Source organism: Corvus brachyrhynchos, unplaced genomic scaffold (assembly GCF_000691975.1).
Source record: "Corvus brachyrhynchos isolate BGI_N302 unplaced genomic scaffold, ASM69197v1 scaffold22, whole genome shotgun sequence".
Taxonomy (NCBI): Eukaryota; Metazoa; Chordata; class Aves; order Passeriformes; family Corvidae; genus Corvus; species Corvus brachyrhynchos.
In genome coordinates, this window is record NW_008238355.1 from 3,393,395 (window position 1) to 3,421,343 (window position 27,949).

General features: G+C 40.4%; 1 protein-coding gene across 1 annotated transcript in view; it reads left to right on the top strand.

Moving 5' to 3' along the window:
* SHB (SH2 domain containing adaptor protein B) overlaps nucleotides 1-27,949 on the top strand; it is a 61,615-nt gene that overhangs the window by 11,161 nt on the left and 22,505 nt on the right. The window contains exons 3-4 of the mRNA XM_017735332.1: nucleotides 5,401-5,518; nucleotides 27,587-27,802. Coding sequence (XP_017590821.1) covers nucleotides 5,401-5,518; nucleotides 27,587-27,802 — 334 coding nt within the window. The remainder of the gene's footprint in view (nucleotides 1-5,400; nucleotides 5,519-27,586; nucleotides 27,803-27,949) is intronic.

The following is a 27,949-nucleotide window of genomic DNA, read 5'->3' on the forward strand; positions in this document are numbered from 1 at the left end:
CCCCCCATGTAATATTGTTAATCATTGTTGAACACCATGATGATCAGATGGATAGAGCACCTCTTGTATGAGGAAAGGCTGAGAGAACTAGGATTGTTCAGCTTGGAGAAGAGGAGGTTTTGGGGTCACCTAAATGAAGCCTTCCAGTACCTGAAGGGAGCCTGCAAGAAAAATGGAAAGGGACTTTTTACAAGGGCATGTAGTGACAGGGCAAGAGGGAATGGCTTCACACAGAGAGTAGATTTACATTAGATTTTAGGAAGAAATTCTTTTCTGTAAGGGTGGTGAGGCACTGGCACAGCTTTCCCAAAGAAGCTGTGGATACCCCGTCCCTGGAAGTGCCAGGTTGGATGGGGCTCTGAGGTGAAGGCGCCCCTGCCTATGGCAGGGGTGTTGGAACAAGATGATCTTCAAGGTCCTTTCCAAAGCAGGCCATTCTGTGATAATATAGAGTGACGTCTACTGTAGCTAGTGACTGGTCTTTTGTGAATACAAATTCTCAGAGATTATGAAGAATTTTCATTACATTGTTTTAAATGTGTTAACTGTGGTGTTCTCAGAAACATTCATGGTTGCTAAGTGCCCTTGCATTCTGTATCTCTGGTGACAGACACATGCTCTCATCTGTGGTATTGGTGGACTTAATTGCAACTCACAAAAGTTGAAAGAGGAATATATGGTCTGCCTTTATATAGTTATTTAAGTATGTGGCTACCCATGGCAAGGTGGTTGGCAAGGTCCCTTCCAACCCAAACCATTCTGTGATCTAAATATTGATAATATAATAATATATATTATTTAATAATAATAAATCTTTACAAAAAAGTCCCCCCTAATAAATTCCTCAAAGGCCTGGTGGGCAGGAGAGGTCTTTTAGATTTTTTGCTACATGCTGTTTATCATAATTCCTCTTGGATTCTTCTAGAATAGTGTGTCCTTAATCACAACAGCTGCTAAATTAGTGAAGTAGCTAACAGTTCTGTGCTGATGTTGCTGCTTTAAAGATAGCTTGATCTTCTGCATTTCCTTTCAATTAAAAAAAGGGATTATACCTACTTTTTCAGTGCGGTAGGTTCTCATTTGTTTCCTTCTTTTTCATTCCCTTTAAAATGTTGGGTTTAGTCAGAGAGATACCTGTGAAATTATGCATTTAGGTGTGTTCTTTGGTTTCTTCCTGTGCCTGCTTATGCAAATAATGCTTTTGTATATGCAAATACCCATTTAAACTTGTATTTAATATGATAATATTTGTCAGACTGTTTTTTAAAGACTGTAGAAGAACAAAGACTATGCATCAACAGTGAAGCTTGCAACTTAGTTAATATATAATAGAGGGATAAACCAACCACGATCTCAGCTTGTATTTAATTTTCTGGGGGGTGGAGTGATTATTTGTATTTTGATCTTGTATCTGCTGATTAACTCTTTAGCTAGAGTTACGGTGTTTAATTTGTCAACTTTTTTGATAACTGAGCTGTACTCTTTTTCTGTGACTTCTAACTGGCAACCTGCTAGGAAGAGCCCCTATGAGTGTTCTCTAAATCCTTATTGACTTCTTTTGGTCACTACACTTCTATTTATGTGTTTGAGTTTCTTTTGCTTGATATTACTGATGCCTCAAACTACTACTACTACGTATTACACGTATTAAAATAGAAAATAGTATAATATATGTATGGGATGCTATAGAACAGGCTTGTGTAGAACAGGAGTCAGTACTTGTAGGAGGTCACAGTCCACTCTCAGAATGTAGGTCTTGCATTCTGTTAAGAGGTAAGCCACAGGTCTTTGACAATAACCCTTACAAATGCAGCTGATTTAGACATTAATTTGAAATCTGAATGACTGTCTTCTGGGCTTCCTGATTGCCGTGTTTTCATTTTGACAGATAGGACTCATGAGGAAGGAGGCAGGACTTGGCAGAGCAGGGAGCCAAGTTAAATGTGTCCCGCTCCAAAGGTCAGATTTTGTGTATGAATGCTGTCCTTAGCTGTGCTTACAATACTTCAACATGTTGCCATTCCTCTTATTGTGTCCAGGGTAGATGTGGCAAGTACAGCATTAGATCCTGGATAATCTGACTAGCTGAGACTTTTAGGAAGGATGCATTGGTAGACAATGGGTGCCATCCATTATCTTCTACTTTCTGTCCAGTATTTGTCAGTCAGTAACATGAAAGGTCAATTTGTAGACCATTTGAATGAGTTTAGCCATTTGCCTTGAAGTACACTAAATCAAAGGTGTGGAAGGGGCACTGCATGCAGGCCCCAACCTGGGATCTCCTGCGCTGGCCTTGGCCCCTGGACTGTAGAAAACAAATGGCTGACTGAGACCAGTTTGCTGGGCAGAGGCTGAAAGATTGTTGGGAGAAATATAAACAAACAAAATGCACACCATTTCTGGAAAGCTAACGAGCTCTGGTGAACACAAGGGCACTTTGATTATCATACAGAAGGACCTGCTCCTACATGCCTGTGGGGAAGAGGTGACAGCATGGTGTTCTCACAGTGCATCTTCCCTGTGTGGCATTGAGGTGATTAAGATCATGATTTGCAGAACCCTGCTACACATACAAGGCATGTACCTGTGATATCAGCAAAGAGAACTCGTGTAATATTGGCAAGCTTTTGCTTTCTGAGGATAGCATGAAGGGGTATGAGGACAGTGTATTAATGACATCTATCATGAAGCAAGTGTTTTTGTTTATTGGTACATGACTAGAAAATTCATGTACTCAGTACCATCTATTTCATCAGAAGCTTTTGTTTTCTGTTTTTTGTCTGACCTACTGCATAGAAGCTTAGAAGGTGAGCTCATTAAGGTAAAAGCAATTTTTGTGGAGATGGCAAAAAGACTTGCAGAGTAGGAGCTCTTTTTCTGGTTGAGATCTCTGAAAACAGGAGAAATAATCCTCTGAAATAGGATTGCCAAAAGAGTTCAGACATTTACAGTAAGTATGTTATAATAGAACTAGCAATCATGCTCATTTGAGGTTGTCAAGCCTTGGGTTTGTTTTGAAAGAAGTAGAAATGCTTGAGACTTTCTAGTGGAGAATGTATAGCTGTTAGCAAGTATAGAAGAAATCAAATTCTGCCACTGGCCAGCCGCTACCTCTAGGCTGAAAATTACTGAATTTTAGTATATATGGAAACAGTAACAGTCAGCTGGGGAGTCCTCTGACAACTCAGCACTGTAAATCCGCTTGTAATGAGATATACAGTTCCAGGAAAGGTGGAGCAGACTGTCCTTTCTGCCTGACTTGAGTGCTGAAAAGTGGGTTTGGGATTTGCTGTGGGAGAGAGTTGTTTAAGTTGGAGTTTTTGGGTGGCTTTTTTGGGGGGCGGTCTTGTTTGACAGCATCTTTTATGTATAATTTTCCACCAAGCATACTTTGGTCAAATGGAAAAGAAATGTCAAATAGCTGTGATAAGTCTGCTTTCTGTTTCTAGTACAGTTATGCTAAGGATTGGCGAGCATTATGTGTCAACGTTTGCAAAGGAGAGCAGCACAGAGCACATGCTACCACCCAGCAGCTCTTGACAGGATCAGATCAGGAGACAACATGGATGGCATTTCAACTGCACCACTTCTGGAAATAAATCTGCCCTTGTGACTAGAAGAAATTACTGCTGCATGATACACATTGTCGTCTTTGTCTCAAGTGTGTGCAGCTGCTGTCACTTGATTTGCTGCTTGGGCATACGTTGCCAGACCGGGGGGAGGGGACTTTTTCCCTTTGTGTTAACTGTTTTTCAAAATAATGAGGGAGTAATTTTGAACACCAAGTGAAAGAAAGAATTATGTTTTACTCTCTCTATGATCCATGTCAGTCTGGTGATTTATGGTCCAGAACAAGCTTCCAGTCAATTTAAACTCGGAGGGGAGGAAAATACAAAAAATATAATTAAAACATCAGTCTTGATAGTAAAATAAGCCAAATAAGTAGTATAATATTGCAATGTGCCAGTGTTACAGGGCCTGAGTAATGACTCTGAAGTGTGTTAGATGTTTTGTTTCCTAATCTTGAGGGAGATCTCTGCCTTTCCTAACACAGTGTTCATTTATTCCGTGGCACTTGTGCAGGTGTTTGATCTGTGAATACTTGTGTGTCCTGTTTTTCTTCTCTGTCTGGTGGGGTAAGCTGGCAGCAGGAGACAGAAGCAGATGCAGCTTCAGTCTCTTAGCTGGCAGTGTACTCCTGGTTCTTTGTTGAAAAGATTGAAGCTGTTGGAATAGCACTGTGCTGTAAGTCTTACTAGTGCTGGTCTTAAAAATGTAAAGTAACGCAGCTGAAAAACCCCTCTTAAATAGAGTAAGCTTTCAGGGCAGAACCCTTTAGGCTTGCCCTGCTTTGAGTGGTGAGTTGGACAGGGTGATCTCTTGTGGTTCTTTCCCACCTGAATAATTTTATGATTTTGTGGCAGTTCTGGTGCTGAAGCCTGCCTCGGTCTGCTTTGTTTGCTTCAGATTCTTGCCTGCTGTACATTACATCTCTGTGCTCTGCAATAATTCTCATATGAGTATTTTTGCCTTTGCCTCAGTTTCCTTGTGACATCCCAGAAACAAAGATTAGCTCTACCCCTTCAATTATAGGGAGAAATGGTTCCTGTGACTTTAATTGGGATCTACACAGCATGCAATGGTTTTGCAGTGGTCAGGAGAGCATAGCAATGTAAAGTCAAGTGTGAGATTTTCTAACCTTCAGATTTTTTTAGTTTCCTAGTGGAAGAAGAAAACATATTCTGACAGATAATTTCTTTTTGCTGCCTTTTGTCTCACCTCACAAAATATAAGTAAATATAATGTTCCTTTGAGAGAAAGAATGGCATGAAGATCTAAGCTTAGTCAAAAAGTTTTTGTGTCTTGTTTTTTTTTCAGGTGAGACTTAAAATTATAAGGCTTCTTATTAATGCAGTGAAAAGAGTAGCCTTAGAATATTTATTTTTAAAGTTTCTAGCAATATTTTCAGTTGTAGCTGATAAACCTTAAAAGCAGAGGAGATGAGTATGTGCAAGGGAAAGTGTGCTTTTTTTTTTTTTTCTGACTATTAGAAGACTTCTCTGGTAAGATTTGCACTGGATTGAATTTGCTGACTGGTTGGCTCTTTCTAATTTGTCCATCCCAATTATTCCATTGCTTGTGCTAGTCAGAAATCTTTTTGACATGGAGTCTGCCCTTGTGAGGTTTCCGGTATAAATAGGAGCACATTTCTCTTTCAGTGCCGTTTAGTATCTGATCTGTGGCAATTGTGTATTTGTCCTCTGAACCGAGACTGTGCTTTGAAGACGGCATAGGATGCAGCCATGTGAAGCTGGTTTTATTTGCTGATAGGATGTCATTGCCTTCTGCTTTGCATATCTGAGTGGAGACTCCAGTAACAGTTACTTTCCTGTCTTTCAGGTATTGATAGCTGATGACTACTCGGATCCATTTGATGCCAAAAGTGAGTTGAACAGAATGGGAAAAGGGGAGAACACTGGCTATATGGAACCGTATGAAGCCCAGAGAATAATGGCTGGTAAGAAAAGATGGTTGCACGTGTGAGCTCCAGTTGTATGGCATTTCACATGTATATTATAGCTGCTATGAACCAGAAATGTCTCTGGCATGGAAAACCGTGTTTCTGAAGATGCTTAGGTGGGCAACAGCAAACGCTGTGGAAGCCTTACATTTTCCTGCATGTGCTTTATACCTAAAAATACTGCTCTGTACCTCACTTTTAAATATAGATTTTTTTCACTGTCATGTGATAAGATGAAAAAAGTCAGTCATGGTAGTTGGAGTGTGCATTGCTCATCTCGGCAGTGTGAAGGCTGTTGTCTGTGTATGTGGTAGGGATGGCCAAAGCATGACATTGTGTTATTTCACTAAAAACCAGTTGATCAATTTGCTTATGGACTTTTTCCTCAATCACATTTAGACTTCTTGGTGTCAGGAGGGCTGCAGAGCTACATCTTTCTGTAGCTTCCTTATTTCCTTCCTTGCTTCTCTGATGTTTTTTTACCAATAATTAAAATGAGACACTATAGGATGCCTGTGAGCCTTTAACTGCTCTTCTGGGTAGTGTCCTTCCTTTTCTGTCATGTAGGGAAGTGGTTAGTGGTGACGTTGTATGCCTTTGGACTATTTGAATCCCTTTTACTGGCATTATGCAACTCTATTTTCCATGTATTTTCCTTATCAGGATCAATATCCTACTTGCTGGCTGTGTAGTCTGTAAAATGTTCTGAGGTATGGGGCCATATATTTTTTAATTTGTGACGATTTGACCAGTCAACACACATCTTGTTCAGATTAATTGTACATTTCTTGGATTTGTACAGCAGGTCCTCTTTTTCTCATTTTGGGGTAAAAGTCATTCTTGTGCCCAGTTAAGTTGATTGTATGCTTTCATTTTGTATTGCCAGTTCCTGTTTTGGGCCCTCAGGAAAGATTAGTCAGTGGGGGAAGATGAGGCTGTTGGATGCAAAGATCCTTTTTTCATGCAAGTGTTCCTATTTTTCTTCTCTTAAAGCTTTTCTGAAGAGAGACACGGGAAATTACATGGAAACTGTTCTTGGGAAGTTTTCAGTACCTTCTGGAAGGGCTGGGAGTTTTTATTTCTCATTAGTGTAAATCTGTTCATTTTAAGTTGAGGAATTAGTCAGAAAAACAAATTAGTCCAAATAATTTCTTGCTCTATATACAGCAGTGATGAGCATTTGTAATTTCAACTGTGAAGTTTATAGTGCATTGGCTTGTTTCTTCCTGCATTTAGGACTGGAGTTTGTTCTTTCTCCGTTTCCAGATTAGCCATAACAAATGAGATGATTTAGTGGACAATACTGGATGGCTTAGCTGCAGTATGGGACAGTAGGTTTGTGAGCCATTGCAATTACAAGATACCCGTTTGCCTAATTGGTGCTTGGTGCAACTGATAAGTTGTTATATCTGCTCCATGTTATTATAAAGGAAACAAGAGGAGCTCTCAAAGATGCTTTATAAAGGCACTTTTGAAAATAGGGTTTAATTGATTATAGTGATAGAGTAAGTGTTCTGAATATGCATGTGACTGAGCTAATAGAAGATGGTTGATATACCTGTGAAGATGTTTAGTGTTTTGAGATCCAGGTATTTAGTTTCCAGCTATCTTGCCCTAATGTGGTTAGAGAAGGTCTCCCCATAAACCTCCATGACATCAGGTTATGTTGAGTATATGCAAGCATGTAGTTTTATGTGTGGGGATTTTTTTATTGCTCAGGTGTTGCCTTTGCACTTTACTTGATAAATGAAAATCCAAAGGCATCTTGTTGGAGAGTTTTTAAAGGTTCCGTTTGTATTTACTGAATGAGTTCTATTATCTACCTGCTGCTTCTGAAGAAGACCTTTTGACTGAAGGTTGACTTGCCTCAAAATATTTACTGCTTTGTTGTGTTTGTTAGTTTTGTTGGCTGATGAATAGAAGCACATGAGATGGCTGTTTAGCCTGACTAATCTGATTAAGTCCTTCTGATTGCATTTAACATGGCTTAATCCTAAAGAGAGGGAATTTGCATACTCCAGTGGAATGCACTGTAGGAGAGCCAGAAAATAAAACAGCCTTTTACCACTTATTCTGTGTTTACTGCTGTACCCTAACTCTTGTACTCTGGGAACACAGTGTAAGGGTAGTTGAAATAGGACCCTGAAACTTTTGTGCATACTACATGCTCCTTCAGTTAGTGGAGGATTAGACAAAAGCAGGTGTCCATATGAAATAAGACCCTATGATTTCAATATGAGAAAGTATGCTTAGAAATGCATGGTGTCTGAAATAACTAATATTTTTATTCAGAGCTTGTCCTTTCTCCCTAAAAGTTCTGTGTTTTTGCAGTTGTCAGGCAACTTGTTCTGAGCTGATGTTTAGTTTAAAAAAAAAGGGAGTCCCTGAGTTGATTTATTTCAATTAATTATTAAATGGTCTATCTGTTTTCATGTTGTCTGTGGTTAGAATTGGGTTAAGTCAGGCTTGAAGTGTCTTCTGCTGATAGTGCCCCCCAAAAATACTGTCTCCCCAGATTTGTAGTTGTGATGACTGAAAAATAGCAACCTCTGTGACACGGTTTGGAAAGACTTCTCAGAGAAAGACTTGACCTGAGGCTAAGGTAGAGTGTGTTGATAATGAATGCATGTTGATAAGAAGCTATCATCTCTTGTCAGCCAAACACATCTGCTGTGGTATTGATATTCATAAGTGTCTATTCTATCTTCAAGAAGTCCATGCCAAAGGTTCACAGAGAATCCCTGGCAGTCCAGTTCCTGAAGTGCTGTGTGGTGAGAGTCTCAACTTGGCTGGGTGTGCACCCAAAGTCACAGCGACAGTGGTTTCATCTTTGCCTTGTCCACGATCTGTTTGGAGATTTGATGTCGCAGAGTAACTACATATGTATAAAGGAAGTTCTCTGCGATCTTCATATCTGACATAAAGTATCCTGGAGTATGCATGGAGTGAGATTCTGGACTGGCCGCTATCATGCATGCATGACACCAATAGAGATAGCTAAGATGCTGATTTCTCAGGATCCTGAGTAGTAGGTGGACCTTACTATTCCCCTGGTGTCGGCCTGTAGCTGCTGCAGTGACATGTGGCCTGTCACAGAAAGAAACCTGTGCTGCTTTGCCTATACTGTAAACAAGCATGACTGTTTGAATCAGATGTAGGAGGTTGTTCTTGCTTGAGAGGGAGTTCACCAGAGAAGCAGTGGTTGGAGATGCTGCATTTGAACAGAAGTGAATGGCTGAGACACTGTCGGGTCAGACTGCTGGTGACCATAGCATCCAGGCTTCTCTGTCATGCATTGCTCTCAAGGAATATATGGGGAAGAGAAGTTAGGTTCCACCTGAGTATTTACTGCCATCAGCCTGCACTGAATGTCAAATCCTGGAGATGGGTCTGGTTTTTTTCTGTGGTAAGACCTTTCCTGAGAGGAGAAAAGGTTTCCTCAGTTCATGGATATGACTATGGCTATGGTTCGGGAAAATGTGTGCAATTTTTTGCCTTTAAAATCCCTTAAAAGTAATAAGGCCCTATTCTCGCCATAGCCTTACTGGCATGCCTTTCCTCTTTCTCCTGACAGCTGTGCGTGTTGACACAGCTCTTCCAGGCATCTCTGCATTTCAGAAGGAATTAACACCAGTCCTCAGATTGCATCAAACATTTGCAGTCAAATGCCAGATCAAGGTTGTCTATACCACAGCCTTCTGTGTGCTGCATCATAGAGTGCATCTAAAGCTTGCCCTTGGAGAAGGATTGCATTTTGGATCATCATTCAGATTTGGAGATATGCTGTCAGGCAAGTTGTTGCACAAAGAACTGTGTCATTTTAAGGTATGATAAGGAATACTGGCTCCAAGAACAAGATAACAAAGTGCATCTGTTATCCTTCTTGGTGCTTGGATTTGAAGAGAGCCCCTTGCTTCCAAAAGGAGATATTTTGTGCCCTGAGTAAGCTCTGAAGTTACCCTGATCAGAACAGCTTATTATCTCTTGAGTGTGAGGTGCTGAGCATGATACATACTATAAGGTAAAATTCAGCTTACTTAAACAACAATACAATTAAGGTCATTTTAAGTCTCAAAATAATTTGGAACTACATCATCAAAAATGGCTGGGTAAGGGGCAGGGGAGGTGAGGCTGTTTGGTGAGAGAGGAAGTAGAACACATTGTTGGGATATGATGCCTACCATGACAAATGTGTGTTGGCAAAATCACTTCTATCTTTTCTGGATCACGAATTGTATCTTCTGTTCTCTAGAATGGTTAGGGAAGGAGAGATAGGGAAGGCTAAGCCCTTGAGTTAGGAGAATGATTTGAAAGTTGAGTTAAGCATGTGGTGCATCAGTGCCTTGATTTCTTGGAGACCTAGGGATGCCTCAGGTCTGTGCCCTGGCTGTTTTGATGTACCTCATGTTTTTCCTTTGCTTTTATGACCTAGGACTGTGCGAGGGACATCAGCCAGAGACATTATGGGGTTCTGGCCTCTAGTTCATGCACCTGCCTCAAGGATGTGGTAGCCAGGGAGAAAACCCTCCTCTTGTGTCTCAGAATTCTGAAGAATTAAATGGGTAGCATTTCTGAAAACAGTTACTTTCCCTGAGATGTAACATACCATGTGGTATCCTCATGGAACAAATCCTGTGTTATGTACAGACTTAAGAAGGCTAATAGTCATAGCTCTATTGGTAAGATATACGCTATGCCTCTGTTCTGATCAGGGTAACTTTAGAGGTTAATCAGGGCATAAAATATCTCTTTTTGGACAGCCAAAGTAGGTGTTTCAGTAAGAAGAAATTAAATTTGTTATTGATGCGTTTCTCACAGCAGTCTAGTCACACATTTGTCCTAGGGGCTGGGCATGTTGGATCTTGCAGGTGGGATGTGCTAACCCATGACATCAGGGAAAGTACTCAATGTGCATTTGGTGAGTCCCAAATCAACACAGAAGCATGATGCCACTACTACTTGAAGACTGGAATATCTAAATAAGTCACAAGAAGACTTCTGGCCATAAATAGAAAGCTGAGTTCAAGTTTCAAACTGAATAGTTGAATTTGTGTGCATGCTCCAAGGCTAGGTGAATGATATGGCAGAAGCATCTGTGTACTGGACCTGAAGAGCTGGAATCTATTCCTAGGGATGCTCTAGAGCATTAGGATCATGGTACAGAGATACTTGTTTTCTTGCCTGTGTTGTTCAATGTGTTCATCAACCTGAGCAATGACACCTTTGCAGTACCGGCAGAAGTGAACATAAACTAAGGGAAATGTGTGATGAGGAAGGGCAGGGTTTTCATCTAGAGGGGCTTTAATGAGTGTGAGCATTTTGCCAACAGGAGCTTTTTAAAAATTAAATGAGGGGATATTAGAGAGAATTCCAAAGGAAAAATCGCAGCTTTGTTCATAGGCTCACAGCATTAGCATCCTCTTCCTTTCTTCTTTTTCTATGTATTTATCATCCTGTCTCTGTATGCATCATCCTGACTGTGCAGTAGAACAGCAGTGAGCAAGTCTAACTAGCTCACACTTAGAGATTTTGTGCTTGGCCTTCTTTCCCTGTGGATGCAAAAGCTAAGACTCCTCTCCAGGTGCAGACAGTGCTAGAAGAGTAAATGCCTTCCTGCACTTCACTGCTTCTTTCTAGGGACTGAGGTAAGAGTCTGTGGCTGCATCACATTGGAATCTCTTTATGCATGACAGGCAGCCTAGCAAAAACAGTACACCTGCCTTAACTGTGAGCTTCCCATGGACATGCTGGGAGAAGCAGCTCCGTCTTCATGCACAGAAATGCTGGGAGTATGGAGAAAACAGCATTCCCATGAACCTGCACCTACTTCAAAAGGTCTTGGGTGTCAGTTTCCCTTGTAACTAGAAAGGCTGTTTTTTTGTTCAGACATGTAACTTCATCTGAATAGTCACTACAGCACATTGGTGGTGAGTCAGATCTTGTAAAATTCTTTACCAGCTGTCCTCTGGCATGTTGCTTGTTGGCACTGAGTTTACAAACTGCAATACAAAAAGAGCCATGATAACTACTTTGATAAAGGCTTTGGTTAGTATGTCTAGATGAGCACGTACAGCATGGGAAGTTTAGGAAGAATATTTCTGTCCTGTTGAAAGTCACTGAGCCTAGCAAGCTAACCGGATCTCAAAGCACTGTAGTGGCTCTGTGTAAGATTTGCTGTCTGACTGTATTTGAACATGGCAGACAGCTGTAGCCAACACAGAAGAGGCAGTGTGTTTGTCCACTAAGCTCAACAGCTGGCATAGTTTTCAAAACGCTTTAAGCTCCTTCTCTTGTTCCTACATTTGTGTGTTTCAATTCTAATTCTCTTTGAGAGTCCAACAATAGGCTAGCCATGACTGAAAATCAACCCAAAATGAGAATCGATCCATTGTCAATCTACCTCATGTGGTATTGTGAATTCCTCACTAGCACTATGTTTATTGTCCTGTTTCCAGATGTGAATAGACCACATGCTGGTCATTCTAGTAAAAAAAGAACTTCTTTTAAAAGTGTGGAAAAGTGCGAGGTAACTCTTCACTCTTGAAATTTGATGTGTATGTGCTCTCATCTCAACATTTGCAATGTGGAGAGCCACTGAGTAAGATTTGAAGAACATCAGTAGCACACGAAAGTAAGCTTGTGTCTGGTAAGAAGATGGTTTTGTTTACATGTTGGGAGTTTCCTATAGAGCAGCACTGAAAATCTTGAGGAGCTCTTCCTAGAAGTGACAAAGAAGGGATGTCTGATGTGTTCCGAGCATTCCCATCATTTGGAGAATTGTGCTAGTTTTACTGTCACCTGCTGCTATCCTGTAGTGCAAAATTCCCTGCAGCCCGTGAGAAGTGAGGACATATGGTCTGAACAGCTGTGCTCCTTCTTTAAAGCGTACTAGAGGTAGTGTTAATTAGAAACCTCCTGGTCTTCAGCATCTATTTCAAGTTGTTTCTTACTTCATTTGGAATTTGGACAGAGATTCCATTGGGCAATGATTCAAAGGAAAGAAATTGTCTAGGAGCAATTACAGAAGAGAAGTTCTTCACTGGCATTAGGTCTAATGTGCATGAATTGAGAAATGTTTGAAATAGTGCTGGATCTGCTTCAGCACAAGTCCTTACCTTCTCTGAGCAAAGCAATCAATCTCACATGTACTGTGAAACTGTACCAGTTTAGAAGCATGTCCAGTTGCCAGGATCATCAGTACTTCTCTTCCTGTCTTCATGAGCACTTCATACCCCATTGATGATTGTGAGAAGATAAGCCCAGAAAGGATAGAGCCTAGTTTCTTATGTTGGGAGTGACTGTGGTGTGTTGTGATTGCTATAACTAGGTGCATAACTGGGCTGGAAAGCAGCTGTGCATAAAATTAATACAATTTCTCTATGTTTAAAGGTGTCTCCTCCTGTAGAAAGATTTAAAATGTTCTCTCTAATGTTTAATACTACATGTTTAATTTAATGTTGGTTTTGTTTGTGGGTTTTTTTCCCTGTTTCAACGCCTTCATCTTGCTCTTATGATTTGACGTAGTCTGGAAATGGACTAAATGTGAAACTTGAATCACAAGCCTGAATATAAATTGAGTTTTTCACAGTTTCTTGACACTTGTTCTCATTAAGACAAACTTTACACCCAAAATAATGGAAGCAAGATGTCCAGAACTTTGGAAAGGTACATCAGAATTGTAGTAGACTAGTTAAGGGTGCATATTGAAGGACTGTAACTTCATTCATTCAATTTTCTTGCTCACTGTCTGATGAATCTGGCCTAGGTACTTCCACAAAAAGCAAAGTGAAGGAATGGATGCTTGGATGTTTGGGAAGGAGAAACCAATGAGCTCAAAATGCTGTTTAACCCTCGCCTGCAGTCTGGAGGACTTGTGTTGGCAAAGAAGCAGTAGTTTCAGGCCACTTTTGATCAAGACGGTTAGTTTGACAAAATCTGTCTGCTTTCCTAATGCAAGCAAAATGTGTAATGTGTGCAGGTGCTTTTTCCTTGGTGCCTACGTGTGCTTTACATGCAGCGTTGCCTGTGGCATAGGGAGTTATAGTTGTGTTTCTTAATATGCTGCTTTGATTCTGTGTCTGTTTTCACCTGCCAGTTATCAAATGTCTTCCCTCTACTCCATCCCCCTCACCCCCCGATAAGTTTCCACATTTTGGGCTGCTTTTCTTAAGAATGGTGGTGCTTTTAATATTGGATGTGAATTGCTTGTCCCTTCAAGACAGCGATGTTTCTGGCAGCAGTTTGAGTAGCACTGAGGCCTGTGTGGTCCAAGAGGATCTGTAATTTTAGAACTCCAGCAGCTGTCTCTTGAGAAGTACAAAAAAGAGAATAGATTCTAGAGTGAAAAGAATTCAGTGAAGTATTCACTGGAACAGTGGTATTCTTTTGGCTACCAAGATGAAAGAGCTACTTGTTTCCTCATTTTGTGTCTTGCTCATCTGATCAAGTCCTTTTAATCTCCCTCACTTCTACCCTCCTACCCCCAGCCCCTACCCTCTAGTACCAGGTGTGTTGAATTTGAAGATGCCTCACTTCTCTGGTTGTCTAGTGGGATAGAAAAGATGTACTTCATCTTGGTGCAAAGTATTCTCTTAGCTAGAACATGCCTGAACATGAAGATATATGGCCATTAAGGGATCCTCTGACTGTCCTGTAGAGATTTGTGTGAGTTGTGTAAATCCTTAAATTGGATAAAGTAAAAAAATGAAAGTGTTTTGCATTTTCCCTTGTAAGCAGACCTCTGTAGACTGCAATTCCTTCTGATTTAATCAGTGTTCCATCTGTCCTTTCTGTGCCTGGAAAGGCTTAGAGGCGGTAAACATAAACTGAAGTAAGAGGTTCATTGAATACAGTGTAAAAAATAATCTCACTATGAGGACAGTCAAGTTGTGGAGAAGGTTGCCTAGTGAGATTGTGTAGTCTCCATCCTTGGAATTTTTCAAGACTGGACTAAGAAACCAGAATCTGAGTAATCTTGTCTGACCTCATAGCTAAAACCTGCTTTGAGCAGGACATTGAACAAGAAGACTTCCTGAGACTTTGTTTAACCTAGCTTATTTTATGATCCTGCAACTGATTTGTGAAAGTGAGAAGTGGCTGTGAGAGTCAGCATATCCCAGACTAGGTTGCTGGAACCCGTTTGTTTAGTCTCACTTGATTTCCAGCTTTCCTACCATGACAGTATGTTCCCAATACAGGTCCTTTCAAACTTTATCTCTGGGAAGACTGGACAGGTGACTGTGAGGCATAAGGAAACAGTCTGCTGAAATGTGGCTTGAGCAGGGGCTTATCCACAAATATTCCAGTTTTGTGGAGGTAACCCTAGATGGGTAGAATCCATGCTGAAAGCATGCTGTTGCAGCAAGGGAGTATGATTCCTGACAGCTGTGTTCACTATCACTTCTTGGGGGGGAAGGAGCAGAGGCTAAACATATGGGCTTCCAGACTGGACTCGGCCTGTATGTGCACTTCTGGTCTCTGTTGGCAGGAATTCTGGGTGCTTTCCAGGTGCAGGTGTGATGGAAGCATAGGTGACTGATACCATTGTGGTCTGCCATAGCAAAGGAAGGGAACACTGTAAATTCCTTTTTGGGTCTGACTAGGAGGAGTGTTTTTTTATTAGGCAGGGGAACATCAGGGACACGTCTTGCCAGTTTATCACTTCAGCTCTCAATCTTCTCAAACTCTGGTGCCAGCTCTATTGCATCCTGCAACATTGCTCAAAAGCAGGATGCAGAGAATTTGTTATATGAAGAATCAGCAGCGTATGGGAGATGTAGGCTGTTGCTCATGAGTTTTACAGGGATTTATTATATGGAGCTGGACTAGTGATACTAGAAGAAAAAATGAGATTTGCACTTGGGACAAAAAGTGATACAAAAAAACCCCTTGTATCCCTTGAAGATACATACATTTGTATGTATCTTCAAAATTATGTTTTCTTTTTCCTCTTATTCTTTTGCAAAGAGGCTTTTAGCCAAAGGAAATTTGAAAATGCTTAAGAACAGCCTTTTAATAAACAAGCTAGTGTCAGGGTGACAATCCTGGGAATAGATATTTCTAGCTGAACCTGGATTTTTTTTTTTTTTTTTTAAGAAAACTAGTGGGCATTACATGTGCTGTAAGTCAGAAGGAATTTCTACCCTTTCCCTAGCTAGCTGTGCTCAACTCGAAAGTCCTGCTTGGGGGTCCTTTTTTGCCCCCTAAACTAGTGAGGATTTTTTTCTCAGAAGAGCTTTCTCAATCATTCTTTTGTATTATATTCTCAGTTGCTCAAATCACTTTGGGTTTTTTATCTGCACTGTACAGAAGAGTTAAGCAAGCTCAGAAAAGCTGGTACAGGTAGTATTAGTTAAACCTGTGGTAAAACAGAGTAGTTCTTTGAAGGAACAATAAACCTTTTCAGCTCTGATATTTTGTCATCTTTGCTGTGCTTCGCTTGCTGGTAAATGAATAAAATTTTTGCCTGCTGGTTTTGCATCCAGACTCTGAAAGTCCCTAGTGTCAAAATATGAGTGAAATCTTCAGTAAATGAAGTCTGTTTCTGACATCCTCTGTAATGTAGTAGCTACAGTTTCTCTTGTGCCTTTTTCAGTTTGGGAACCCAAACAAAGTGAATGTTTTCCTATCCTTAAAAATAAACAAGAGTTGAAGATTCAACCAGTTAGTTCTGTAACTTCTTTTGCCACAGAATCTGAACTTCTTGCCACATCAGTTTACTGACAGTTTAATGTGGTGTCACAGCAGCGTCATAAAATGAACTTAAAACTTCAGTTGGTGGTGAGAAACACAGCTTTTGCACTCTGTTCATTTTATGTAGGTTGGCAAAAACATACAGCTTCATACAGCCAGATTTCTGGCTATGAAGATCTCTGCTTGAAAGTGCTCCTTTGGAGGAGCTCAAATATCTATGCAAACTCAGCTGTTCATTACCATTCTGGCTGCTAAAATGATTAGAGGCAATTGTCTGCAGGAGCAGCCTGTTCTTTCTGGCTGGGGTCAGGTAAGCCTCATCTGGTTTTGGTGTCTGTTGGCATGCTGATATGTGCATTAATTTCTGTTATCCCTAGTTGGGTATAGACCTAGGAAGCCTTCAGTGTGTTTCTGCTTGCTGATGGACTGTGTTGTGCTACTCTGACTAAATTTGTTGAATAATATCGATGTGCAGATAGAAAATGGGAATATTCAGTCTTCATCTGGGTTTGAACAAGGCTGTGCATTGTTCAGCTTCATGTGTTGGTGCCCTAAGGTGGGAGAGTCCACATACATCTTGTTTTTATGGAGCAGGATGTAGGCATGCAAAGCCAATGCTGTTGCAGGTTACAGTAACAATTAAGAGAAACACAGGTAAACCTGGGGGAAATTAGACTTGCCTGAAGGAACTTGGCTTGCTTTCAGTTCTGCATTCATTTTCTGTGGAGTGAATAACTTGAAATTCCCTGTGATGAAGCAATGCATTTTGTTCTGTTCTGGCTCTTGTCTTTTGTGCAATCTAACAACAGTTGCACTTGTCTGGGATGGGCTACAAGACAGAAAAGTGTGATCTTTTCCTAAGCAAGTCCTGCAGCAGCATTTATGGCTCTAATGCAGCCTGAGATTGTCTAGGTGTCTGTGCTGATGCCTCAGTTGAAATAGAAAGGGAAGAGTGAGATGAAGTTAAAAAAAAGGTGCCGTCTTTCATATGTACCCTTGATTTTGTATGGTATTTTTGCTGAGTAGCACATACTTTCCTTTGGCTGTGAGATGCACCGTCACTGAGAACTTGATAGAATATAGAGCGTACCAAAAGACAGCCTCTCCTAACCATTTTTTAAAGGATCTTTCTGTATCCTTCTCTTAAATAACAAAAAACCCAGCAAAAAATACAGACTTCAACAATTGTCTCCATGGGTGTGGTTTTGTCCATTGTAAACATTTACATGCACAGTGGTTAGTGGTTTAGAGATGCATATTGGAATATAAGAGTGTAACTGGAAAAACTACCAGAAAGTGTTGACTCAGTTGTATGCATCAGGATCATGATTGCAATGAATTTTTGTAATATGACGTTGACCTAAGTGGGAAATACCAAATATTGCTCTTCTGGATTTGTGGTGTTTCCATTGCAAGAGGTGAAAAAAAGTACTGTTTTGCAATGTTTGCACATGACTGATATTTGCTTTCTTAAAGCACCTGTTCCTAATGATCTGTGCTGAGTGCTAACCAGATTTATTTGCTGTTGTTACATATCTGTGTAAGCACAAATGCTCTTGAGTGATGATGTGATAGACTGTATACTGCATACATTCAAACACTGCTTCGTGTTCTGTACTGTTATATAAGTCTTGTCCCAGGGGAAAACCAACACCCTGTAACTGACAGATTACTCTGCAATTGGGCTTTTAACTGGGAATGGACATCCAGTCAGGGTTTACCTGAGTAGTATAGTAACTACAGATAAATCTGCAAACACGGGCTGCTGAATATTGGCAGCTGCACAGCTCAGTGCAGACTATTGAAATCCTACAAATACTAGACACATTTCTCTTTCCATCATTTGCTGACCTACTTGATGCAATGAGTAAAGAGGTCATAGGCCAAAGAGGATGAGTTGAAATATTTTCCCAGTAATTTCAGTGTTCATATCCCTGTCACTCTTTCTGTGCTGTCAGCTGTCATTTAATGCATGCAAGGCCTTGGATTGTGATGAGTAAAATCTGTGATTGCATGTAATGACAACCGAACAGCTTTCTTTGTCTAATCATGGGAAGGTAGAATTCTAAATTAAACCTTTTTTTCTCCAGGGCTAAACAGCAAATGTAGACAATTTTTTATGTCTACATTATTGATCCTTACTGTATGCATGTGCAGAACCGTGCTGGACTTTTAAGTTTACATTGGAGGTTAGCATTTGGAGTTATATCTGAAAGCTTTTATGTCCAAGAGGTGGTGATTCATCTTTATTACATGCTAAGGTGCTGATCAGAGTTCCTAGATTGTACCAGGAACTCAGCGTGAATGACAGAACAGAAAGATTGCAACTAGGATGACAATTCCCTTGGGGAAAGCACGTAAAAGTGGGGAAAATTGCAGAAAAGGGTTTGATGAGCCACGGTGGCTGATCTCTGCTTCTTGAAACTTGCCGGTAGCAAAATGGCAAATTATCACTGTGGCAAATAATCACTGTGGCTGTTCCTTGCAGTGAACAGGAAAAAAACCAGATGGTTTAGCATGCAGATGCAGTGTGGCTTTTAAGTCCTGCCAAAGGAGGAAACAGTACTGATAGTGCCTGCTCTGCCTGGAATGCTCTTTGTTTTCTTAGCATTTTTCTTTTTAAAAATTACTAATAAAGATAAAATAATGGGCGTTCGTCATCAGGGAGGTTTCAGGCTATGTTTTCAGCTGGCATTTGGTTTTCAGTTTTTTAATCATAGCAACACAGTCATTCATAGGCTGGATGAAAACAGTTCACACTTCTGTGTTCCTTTTAACGTTGTAGCTACCAGGTCTATGGAATAAATCCGTTCTAGGAGTTATTAAGTATCAGTTCTTCTCCCTGCCTTGTACTCTCTAAGGCAAATGCTAGTCGGTGGCTGAAGGAATATAACATGTCTCACCTGGCTGAGAATACATCTCATCTGACTTTGTTAAATCAGATGCGGCATTTCTTCTGGCTACGTAAGTCTACCACCATACTGTGCCATGTAAGTTGTACCTGTAGGGAACTTCTTCCCACTATTTGTATCACAGGGCATAGCAGGGAGGAAGTCTGGAGTGAGGCCTCTATCTACTTACCCTTCTCTGGCCTCTCCCACATCCCTGGTAGGTTCTGCGCTCAAAGTCAGTTACATGCAGAATAGATAAGTCTTTTCTGCGTAATTCTCATAGAATTAAACCTCCAGCTATCAGGAAACATTTTGTCTTGTCTGTATAAACTCCCTTTTGCTCACATCTGGTTATTCCTTGCAATATCATCCTGAGTATATAAATATATATATTTATACTCACTAAAAAAATTTTTTTGATCAGTGCTTATCTCATTTGATTCTTTTGAGTAAGCTTTCAGCAAACAGAGACCCTCACAGGCAGACATGATGCAAGAAAATGTCTTCCTTCTATGTGAGTGTTGAAGGGCATTTAAATTATGAATGGTTTCTTCTTCCACCCCTTTCTGCTCTCAAGGTGATTCCTGTGAAGGTAAGATATTGTGTTCATGAAGAGCACTGACAAGGGCTTGAGGGGCATCAGTAGCAGTCATGAGCAGTGAGACTGACCTAACTTGCAGGAAACAGTCATATTCACTACAAACTTCTCTGTCGTGACATGGGACAGTTTTAGATTGTTTAAAATAGGCATTTAGACTTTGGTTGTTAGGATGGCTTTCAAGGAGAATTTATTGTGTTTGTGCTAATCTTAAAGCAAATTTTTTGAGACACTACAGTTTGTGTCCTGGGCTGATGGGAACCCTTGTACTAACTGGTGTACACGGAAGCCCCAGAACAGCACTCTCTTTCCCAGTGGGCTTCCACTCCCTCTTACCACAAGTAATGAATGCTCTTTTACACAGCTTAGACGTTTTGGAGTATGGAATGAGGATCTTAAATTTTGTGGTTTGCACTGTTACCTCTTGGATTGCTCCGTTTGGCCATGAAACAATGATCCTTGAATCCCAAAGGTCAGTACTCCAGACAGGTCAAGAAAACCTATGAACAAGCCAGGAATATAGCACTGCAGTGTAACTGGCTGTAGCAGCACCTGGAGTTAGCTCTTGGTCAAGCAGCAGTAAATGTACAGACTCGTGGAGTTTTTTGGATTCTTTGTCCTCTCATCTAAATAAAAAGGGCATCCATACTCTTCTTCTGTGTCTTACTGAAAAATGTGCAAGGAGTAAGTAGGTAAGCAGCATCAAAGCACCTCCAAAGAGGCAAAGTCTGCAGAAATCAAGAGTTTTAAACTTACAGAGAGTTTAATCACTGCTTACTTATCAGAAAATAAGGTGTTGAGGGGGAAGGCTTTGTATAATAAACTTCTGCCTCCAGGGAACTGAAGAGGTTTAATTTTTTATTTCTTTGCCTCTGCCAAAAGAGAAATACATCTCCAAGGATCATTTTCATGTCCTTTAGAAGCAGTACTGCTGTTCTTCCAAGCCACCAGGATTTAGGTTTTCTTCCCACGTGTTTTGTTTTTTTAATCAGCCTCCTTCGATTCCACCAACACTCACCCCTCCTCTTCCTCACCCCTTCCCACCCACAAAGACAAACGTGTGCTTCCTGTCTTCTTGGGCAGGGTAATGGTTGCTTGTTTTAATTTGGTACATACCTTCTGTGGAAAATATTAATGGGTTTTTTAGCTGTTTTATTGATACTTATCATAAACGGTCTTCTCCCTGCCTGTCCCTGCTCTGACTGGCCTAACTACTTTATCGGGATTGTTGGAATGTAAGGTTGCTTTGAATGCTTCTTCCTGGGGTAATGAGTCATACTTGGACTTTATTAGTATTTCCGGCATGATGCAGGCAGTGTGAAGACATTGGTTTTCACATCATGGGGTAATGCCAAGCTCTCACATTAAGGCAGGGGAACAAATGTCTGTTCATTCCTGGAAAGTGGCTCATTTCTGAGTCACTTGGCTTCTGTTCAGAAAAAAAGATGAGGGAAGGAAGATCTTCTAATATCCAGCTTTTCCTGCAGCAAAATCTGGAATAATTACCATTGGGTGGCAGTTGCTGCAGTCTCAAAGCAAAACAGCCCTCCCTGCCATTGGAATATAATTGGTGTTGCCTTATGCCCCAGCAATTGGAGGCATCCATCTGGATCTGGAAGCAGAGTAAAAAGCAGTTTGATTTCTGGTGACTTGATGCGAAATTTGAACAGTGGTAAAACTTAACTTCTCTAGTGAACACACTTTGCAGTAATAAAATGAGAATTCTGCATCAAAACTCCTGAAATACTTTCAGATTGTCTTTCCAAAATGGATGTGAAAAGAAACATTAATGGTAAGGCTTGGATTAAGTAAGCAGTTGGCTAAGTATTTTGACATGTTTATCTGGGAATTAATTCAATGGAAGCAAATGTTCATATCAGGGTGATCTTTGCATTAATGATCTGTCTTATGCCTCTGGCAAACTGGCAAGTTACTGGTTGATGTGTTGCCTACCCGTACACCTGGAGCAAACAGCTCACTGCCCTTCAGTGTGATTACTTGCCAGTTCAGTGATTTTCCATTAGAAGCCTCAAGAGCAGAACATGTATAAAGCAGAGGTTTGAGCCATTTCAGAAAAACTTGTTCCTTGATAATAAGTCTTGCAGATGAAGCTTGGTTTTCTCTGATGAGATCTGGCTCTGATGTGACCTTCACCTGCTTGAGATTGCCAGACTGTCAGAATAATGTTGGGGGAAATGCATCAGATACTCACCACTACCTCTCAGTGGGAACCTGAGCATTTTCAAGTTTCTTTCTGCTCTCACTGGTAACTTCCAGTTTTCAGCGACAGGTGAGAATACAAGGAATGTAATTGGCTGGTGTCCACAAACAGGCCTTGTTCCTGAGTTATGTTCTCACATATTTTTATATATATATATGGTATTGTATTTTTCCCAGGTGTATCCATAGAAAGCCAGCTTATGGCAAGTCCTGCAAACACTTTGCGGACTACCCTTCTAGGGTTTTTGAGTATAAAATGTTCAAATCCACATTCCAAAAGTTGTGCTGTTCATAATTCTGTTCTGACTATCCTAGTTGAAGACAGGTTAGCCTGTTCTCTCATTGCAGAGTTCTCTCATTCTCCTTATGGCGAATTTTGTGTATACAGGAGGACAAAATGCAAGAAGAGGACTCTATTCAGAGTATAGTTTTTTGCTTGCTTTAATTAAATATCCATATCTTTCTGATGATAAATGTTTGGTCTGTCTGTGTGCCTTGAAAAGTTTTGTGAGTTCCAGATAAAGTCTCTTCAATGTTGAGATCCTCATCACTGGAATTATCTGGTAGATTTGAGTGACACAACTGTACTCAATGAGAATAGAAGCACAGTATTTGGTGTTCACTGCAGGCTGGTTACAGTTTTGCATGGAGTTAACAGCAGGCTGTGTATTTTATTTGGTTAGTGGGAAACTAAATCCAGGTCAGTAGGATTGAAGTTGTTTAAATGCTGACTTCTGGAAAGAGAGCAGAAGAGAAGCAACCATCTGGAGGAGACCTGTAGTCTGAATCCAGCGGTAGGAGGACAGAAATTCTTAAAGCTGACAGCTTGACAGCTGTACTCTGTACAACCTTATTCCAGCATAGTGTTTACATGTTAATGTGTGTTAAATAAATGAATGAAAAATCTGCTGGGCTTCCTGCAAATAACTCTGTATCTGAACAAATTTAAGTGTATGCAAAAATGACCTTGGAAGTCATTATACTTACATTAAAGGGTTTCTAGCAACAGCTGCTTGCTGGGGTTAGGAATATTTCCAAGTATTTTGTGTCATGCTTTCTGAAATAGGATGAAGCTTTATTCAGCAATGTGGCCAGATAAACTCTGTGAGTTCTGTACTGTTGAATGGAGATGAATGCAGCTAAATGTCCCCTGTAAAATCCAATCAGTAGAATTCTGTTCTCTGTCCTGAATATTGCTCTTAGGCTTGTCAGATGCAAAGGGTGTAGATAACCCCTATACTTTGCTAAAAAGTCAGTTTCAGTGCTAGCTTTTCAAAAGTTGACCTTGCATCTTAGTACTGTTTCCAGCATTATACCTTCATAGTCAGATTTGTCTCACTAAGACAGGGCTTTTGGCTAGAGAAAACAGCTGAGGAACTGGTAGGACTGTCATTTTAATTTGGCACCAGTCTTGAAAGCTGTAGCTGACGTAGAGATGGGTCTGGTTTATCGCTTTTGCACCTGATATGTGTGGGCCAGTACACTTTGAAATCTGACATACTGGCTAGTCAAAACACCTTTATTATGCTGCTGTTGATTAATCTGTAATTTAATGTGACTGTATCCAATTGCTTTATAGTTTTCCCTGGTTTCCAGTGGAGCGTGCATAAATTACTGTTTGCTGTCAGACCGATAAAGAAGCACATATGTCTGTCTTACCACTAATGCCGTGATTTGTTTAAAAGGTTTTCCAACAGAATAGCAGAGGTTGAAAAAATCAGGGCATTTATAAAACTTTGTGCTTCTGTCTCTTGCAGGTTAAGACTCTTCCTGCATATTAGATGTAGACAAGCAAAATGTGCTGCTACTGTGATGCAGGAACCTGTCTTTGCTTCCCAACCTGCCCAGAGAGTCTTGTTCATTGTCTTTCACCACACAGGAGAACAAAAACTCTTGCAAGCACTTAACTTCAGGGAATCTCTCTGTATCTGACATTCCTTAGACAATTGTGGCAGTAGGACTTCTGCATTTTGCTGGTCTGGTGTTTCATCGAAAGAAATGTTACAAAGGCGCTGTAAAATGGCATTGAGTTTATTACTCCCTGGTGACATTTACAGATGTGCTTTATTTGGGAAAATGTGTTTTTGTGTTATCAGAACTTTTTTTAATAGTGCAATTACATTGTTTGGCCTCTTGTTACTGCATGCTTTAGTTTGAGATGAAGGAATTATCTATTGGCATCTGGCCATTATAGAATGATCTGATTATTTTTCAGTCTGTTGCATCCTTTTGGAAGACAAGCTGTAGAAGTTCACGTGTTGGGTTCTGTAAGCAAGTAGTAATGTTTTGAATGTTTCCTTTTGCTGGCTTTATAGCGGTTCCACTTCCCTGATGATATATGCCCTAATCCTCTTCAAACTCTTTTCAGGAATACAGTGCATCTATGTGTAATGCTGTTGAATTATTTAGGGCTATTAAGGTGTTTAGTGTGGCTGATGTGGCTGCTTGTCCTGTGGAGCTCTGTTCTGTACGTGAGTATCAGAATTATTCACCAAGTGGGAAGAACAATACCACGTTGAGTCTTGTATCTCATAGTCTTGTCTCAGTTTCTATACCTCTCCTGGTCAGGTTCTTGGTTCTACACAGGAGCCCAAACTTCTGGAGCCTGATTCAGTTATAACCACTGATCTGTGAGACCAAGAATTTTTTGTGGGAGTCTTACAGACTGCTAGGAAAATTAGTGCTTTCAAAACTTCAATTGTTACCTCTTCTGTTAGCTATTAAATTAATGCTGAACTGTGTAAAAATGTACTTTTTATCAGCGATAAGATTTCAAATTCATAAAAGTGATTTTTCTAAAGAATACGTTAAATTAACACAGTTTTGGACTTCCTAGTCATTCCAATGACTGTTTTAACCCTTAGAGCTATCACTAGTAGAGGCTGTAAAATTACCATGAGAAGTGCTTCATCACAAATGTAAATGTTCTGTTGTCTTCTACTACCTGATTCTTGAATATCAAGATTGCATTGAGCTAGCAGTGTGTATAATGCTAATACTGCTTATGGTACAGATTCAGCTGTTCTGTCATTTATTGAAATGAACTTTTTCTGATTCAACTTCTAGTAAAATTACTTTCATCTTTAAGAGTATTTGTAAATAAATTTTCAAGCACATTAATAGAAAGCTTTACAAAAGAGATTGTAAACGTGTAAGTGTATATTCGTACGCACGTATGTTTTTATATATCACAGATTCACAGGATATGCTGAGTTGGAAGAGATCCACAAGGATCATTAAGTCAAACTCCTGCCTCTGCACTTCACTCCCTCTAGGTTTTAGCTTTTCCTAGAAAAACTTTTCTGCTTTAGGATCAAATATTCATAATTTTTCTAATAGTGGTCTGTGAACATGAACCACCTTCTATTTACTAGTAAACTTTTCTGTATGGTCTAATGCTTTGGTCTTCTGTGTAAAAGAAAAATGTCAGTCAAGAGTTCTTGTACTCAAACACGCTCACACACAAGGAGCCAATTGCGTGTCTGTATTTGGCACACAAATTGTGTTTGGCACTTAAAACTGATTTGGGTGAATCATGGCTTCTGTTCCTCAGAAGTGCACATTTCTTGGTGTAGCGTTGACTGGCTCCACAGTACTGAAAGACAGATACATACCACTTTTCTGACTTTAGAAGAAAAAAAAATGTTTATATTTTTGATCCAGAGTGTTCAGGAGAGCTGTGTATTCTTTATATTACAGTTTTTTGTCAATGCAGCATTTTTTCTTGATGTAGTTGTTCATAACTAGAAATTATCAGAACATATCTTGCTTGTATGTACATCTTCATCGATTCTGGCGTATATTTCTTCAAATTTACTGTGTTTTTAATGTATAAATTAAAGAATTCCTTTCAAGGAGTAAGGGCACTCTCATTTTGCGGACTTTTCACCGTACTTTGAAGTGGTCTGCAGAAATTACTTGATTATAATATTCTTGTTGATGTATGAATTGATTTATGACTTTTGTTATAGTAATGGAGAGAACTGCTCTAAATCCTTGCTTTATTTGTAGCTTGAAAAGTTCTCTCGCTGAGTCTTTTAGTAACTTTGCACTTTGCTGCAATTATTGACATTCTTATTTTGTCATTGCGGTGGTCAGTATAATCACACAACATCTGAAGTTGGAAGGGACCTCTTGATATCATCTAATAAAACCTGTTCAAGCAGGACCACCTAGAATAGGTTGCCCATGATTGTGTCCAGTCAGATCTTGAATATTTCCAAAGATGGATACTTCACAGCCTCTCCAGGCAACCTATTTCAATGTTTGACTGTTATCACAGTCAAAAAGTGTTTTCTTGGGTTCAGATGGAATTGCATATATTTTGCTTTGTGCCTATTACATCTTGGCCTGTCACTGGGCACTGTCAATAAAAGTCTGTCTCCATCTTCAGTCTCTTCCATCAGGTATTTATATGCATTAATAATGTCCCCACTAAAACTTATTTTCTCCCAGCTAACAAGTCTCAGCTCTCACAGCCTCTCCTCATATGAAAAGTGCTCCAGTCCCATTATTGAGCTTCATGGCCTCTGCTGAAACTTCCTGCAGTATTGTCTGTCTTGTGCTGGGTAGGTGAGAACTGGACCCAGCAGTCCAGATGGGGTCTCACCATGGCTGAGTAGAGGGTAAGAATCACATCTCTTGGTCTACGTTCAGCACTCCTAATGCAGCCCAGGTTAGGTTGTCCCTCATTACTCTGAGGGTGCATTGCTGCCACATGCTTAACTTGCTGTCATACAGGACCGCAATGTCCTTCTCTGCTGAGCAGCTTCCCAGCCTGTAAGCCTGCTGTTTGCCAGCATCTCTGGGTCCCTTTGAATGGCAGCACAGCCGCCTGGTCTATCACTCACTCCACGAATTTTTGTGTCAGTAGACACAGTAGCTTTGCCTAACCAAGGCTCTGTGAACTCCAAATAATGGAGACACCTCCTATGACCTACCTGGCAACCTGTCCCGGGGCTGCACCACACACCAGGGGAAGAAGGTACCCCCAATGTACCACTTGGATCTCCTGAGCTACCTCTTGTGCCTGTTTCTCCTTACTGCTTCTTCTGATTCTGCCCAAGAGGGTTTGGTTCTTACTGCTTTTCAGGCAGCTAAGAGGTACTCTTACAACCCCCTTGATGTGAGCTAAGCTCTAGTTACCAATGCTTTTGTTTAGTGTTCTTACTCTAGTCCTAGTTCATTTTTTGCTGATACTCTGTAGGCGTAAATGCAGACAATTTTTTTTTATCAGCATATAAAATTATGCTGTGGGATTTATTTTTTTATGTTCTTTGTGTCTTCAAATTGCACTTCAGAACAATCTCCTCCTGAAGAGTTAACTATACACAAATTTCAGTGTTCTTGGGAATTTATGTACAGTTTTTTTAAGTGTGCTTTATACCGGCTGACAGGGATTGTGTGGTTCCTGCAATCTGGCATTGCACAAGCTGGGAAATGTTGGTGGAGGCATGAAGCTGTGGTTGTTAACTGGAGCAAACTTTTGCTTCCAGCCAGTTACCAAGGTAGAGGTAGAATTTAGAAGTCTTGTACAAGCTTGTCATCTCTATAATTATGTGGCTATTAAGAAATGGGTGGAAGTTGAATGCTCTAAAATTATAGACTGTAATGATAAGACATGGTTAGTACTGATTCTGATGCAATTTTCCTCCTTGCCAACAGAGTTTCAACAGCAGGAAGGCATGAAGACCCATCAGAAAAGCATGCAGCTCTATGACACACCCTATGAACCAGAAGGCAGTGGTGTGGAATCCGATTCTGAAAGTGTGGTGAGTCACCATTTACAAGAAAGCAAATTGCCACAGGATGATGACAGGCCTGCTGATGAGTATGATCAGCCGTGGGAGTGGAACAAAGTCACCATCCCAGCTTTGGCAGGTAGGATTCCTAGATCCCAGCCTCAAAATTTTCTCTCACAGTTATAGCATATGCACTTACCCTCTTTTGATGTGTATGTGTGTGTGAAGAAATGTCTGAAAAGTAAATGTGGGTCATCTCAAATCTTGACATGCTGCAGAATTATGG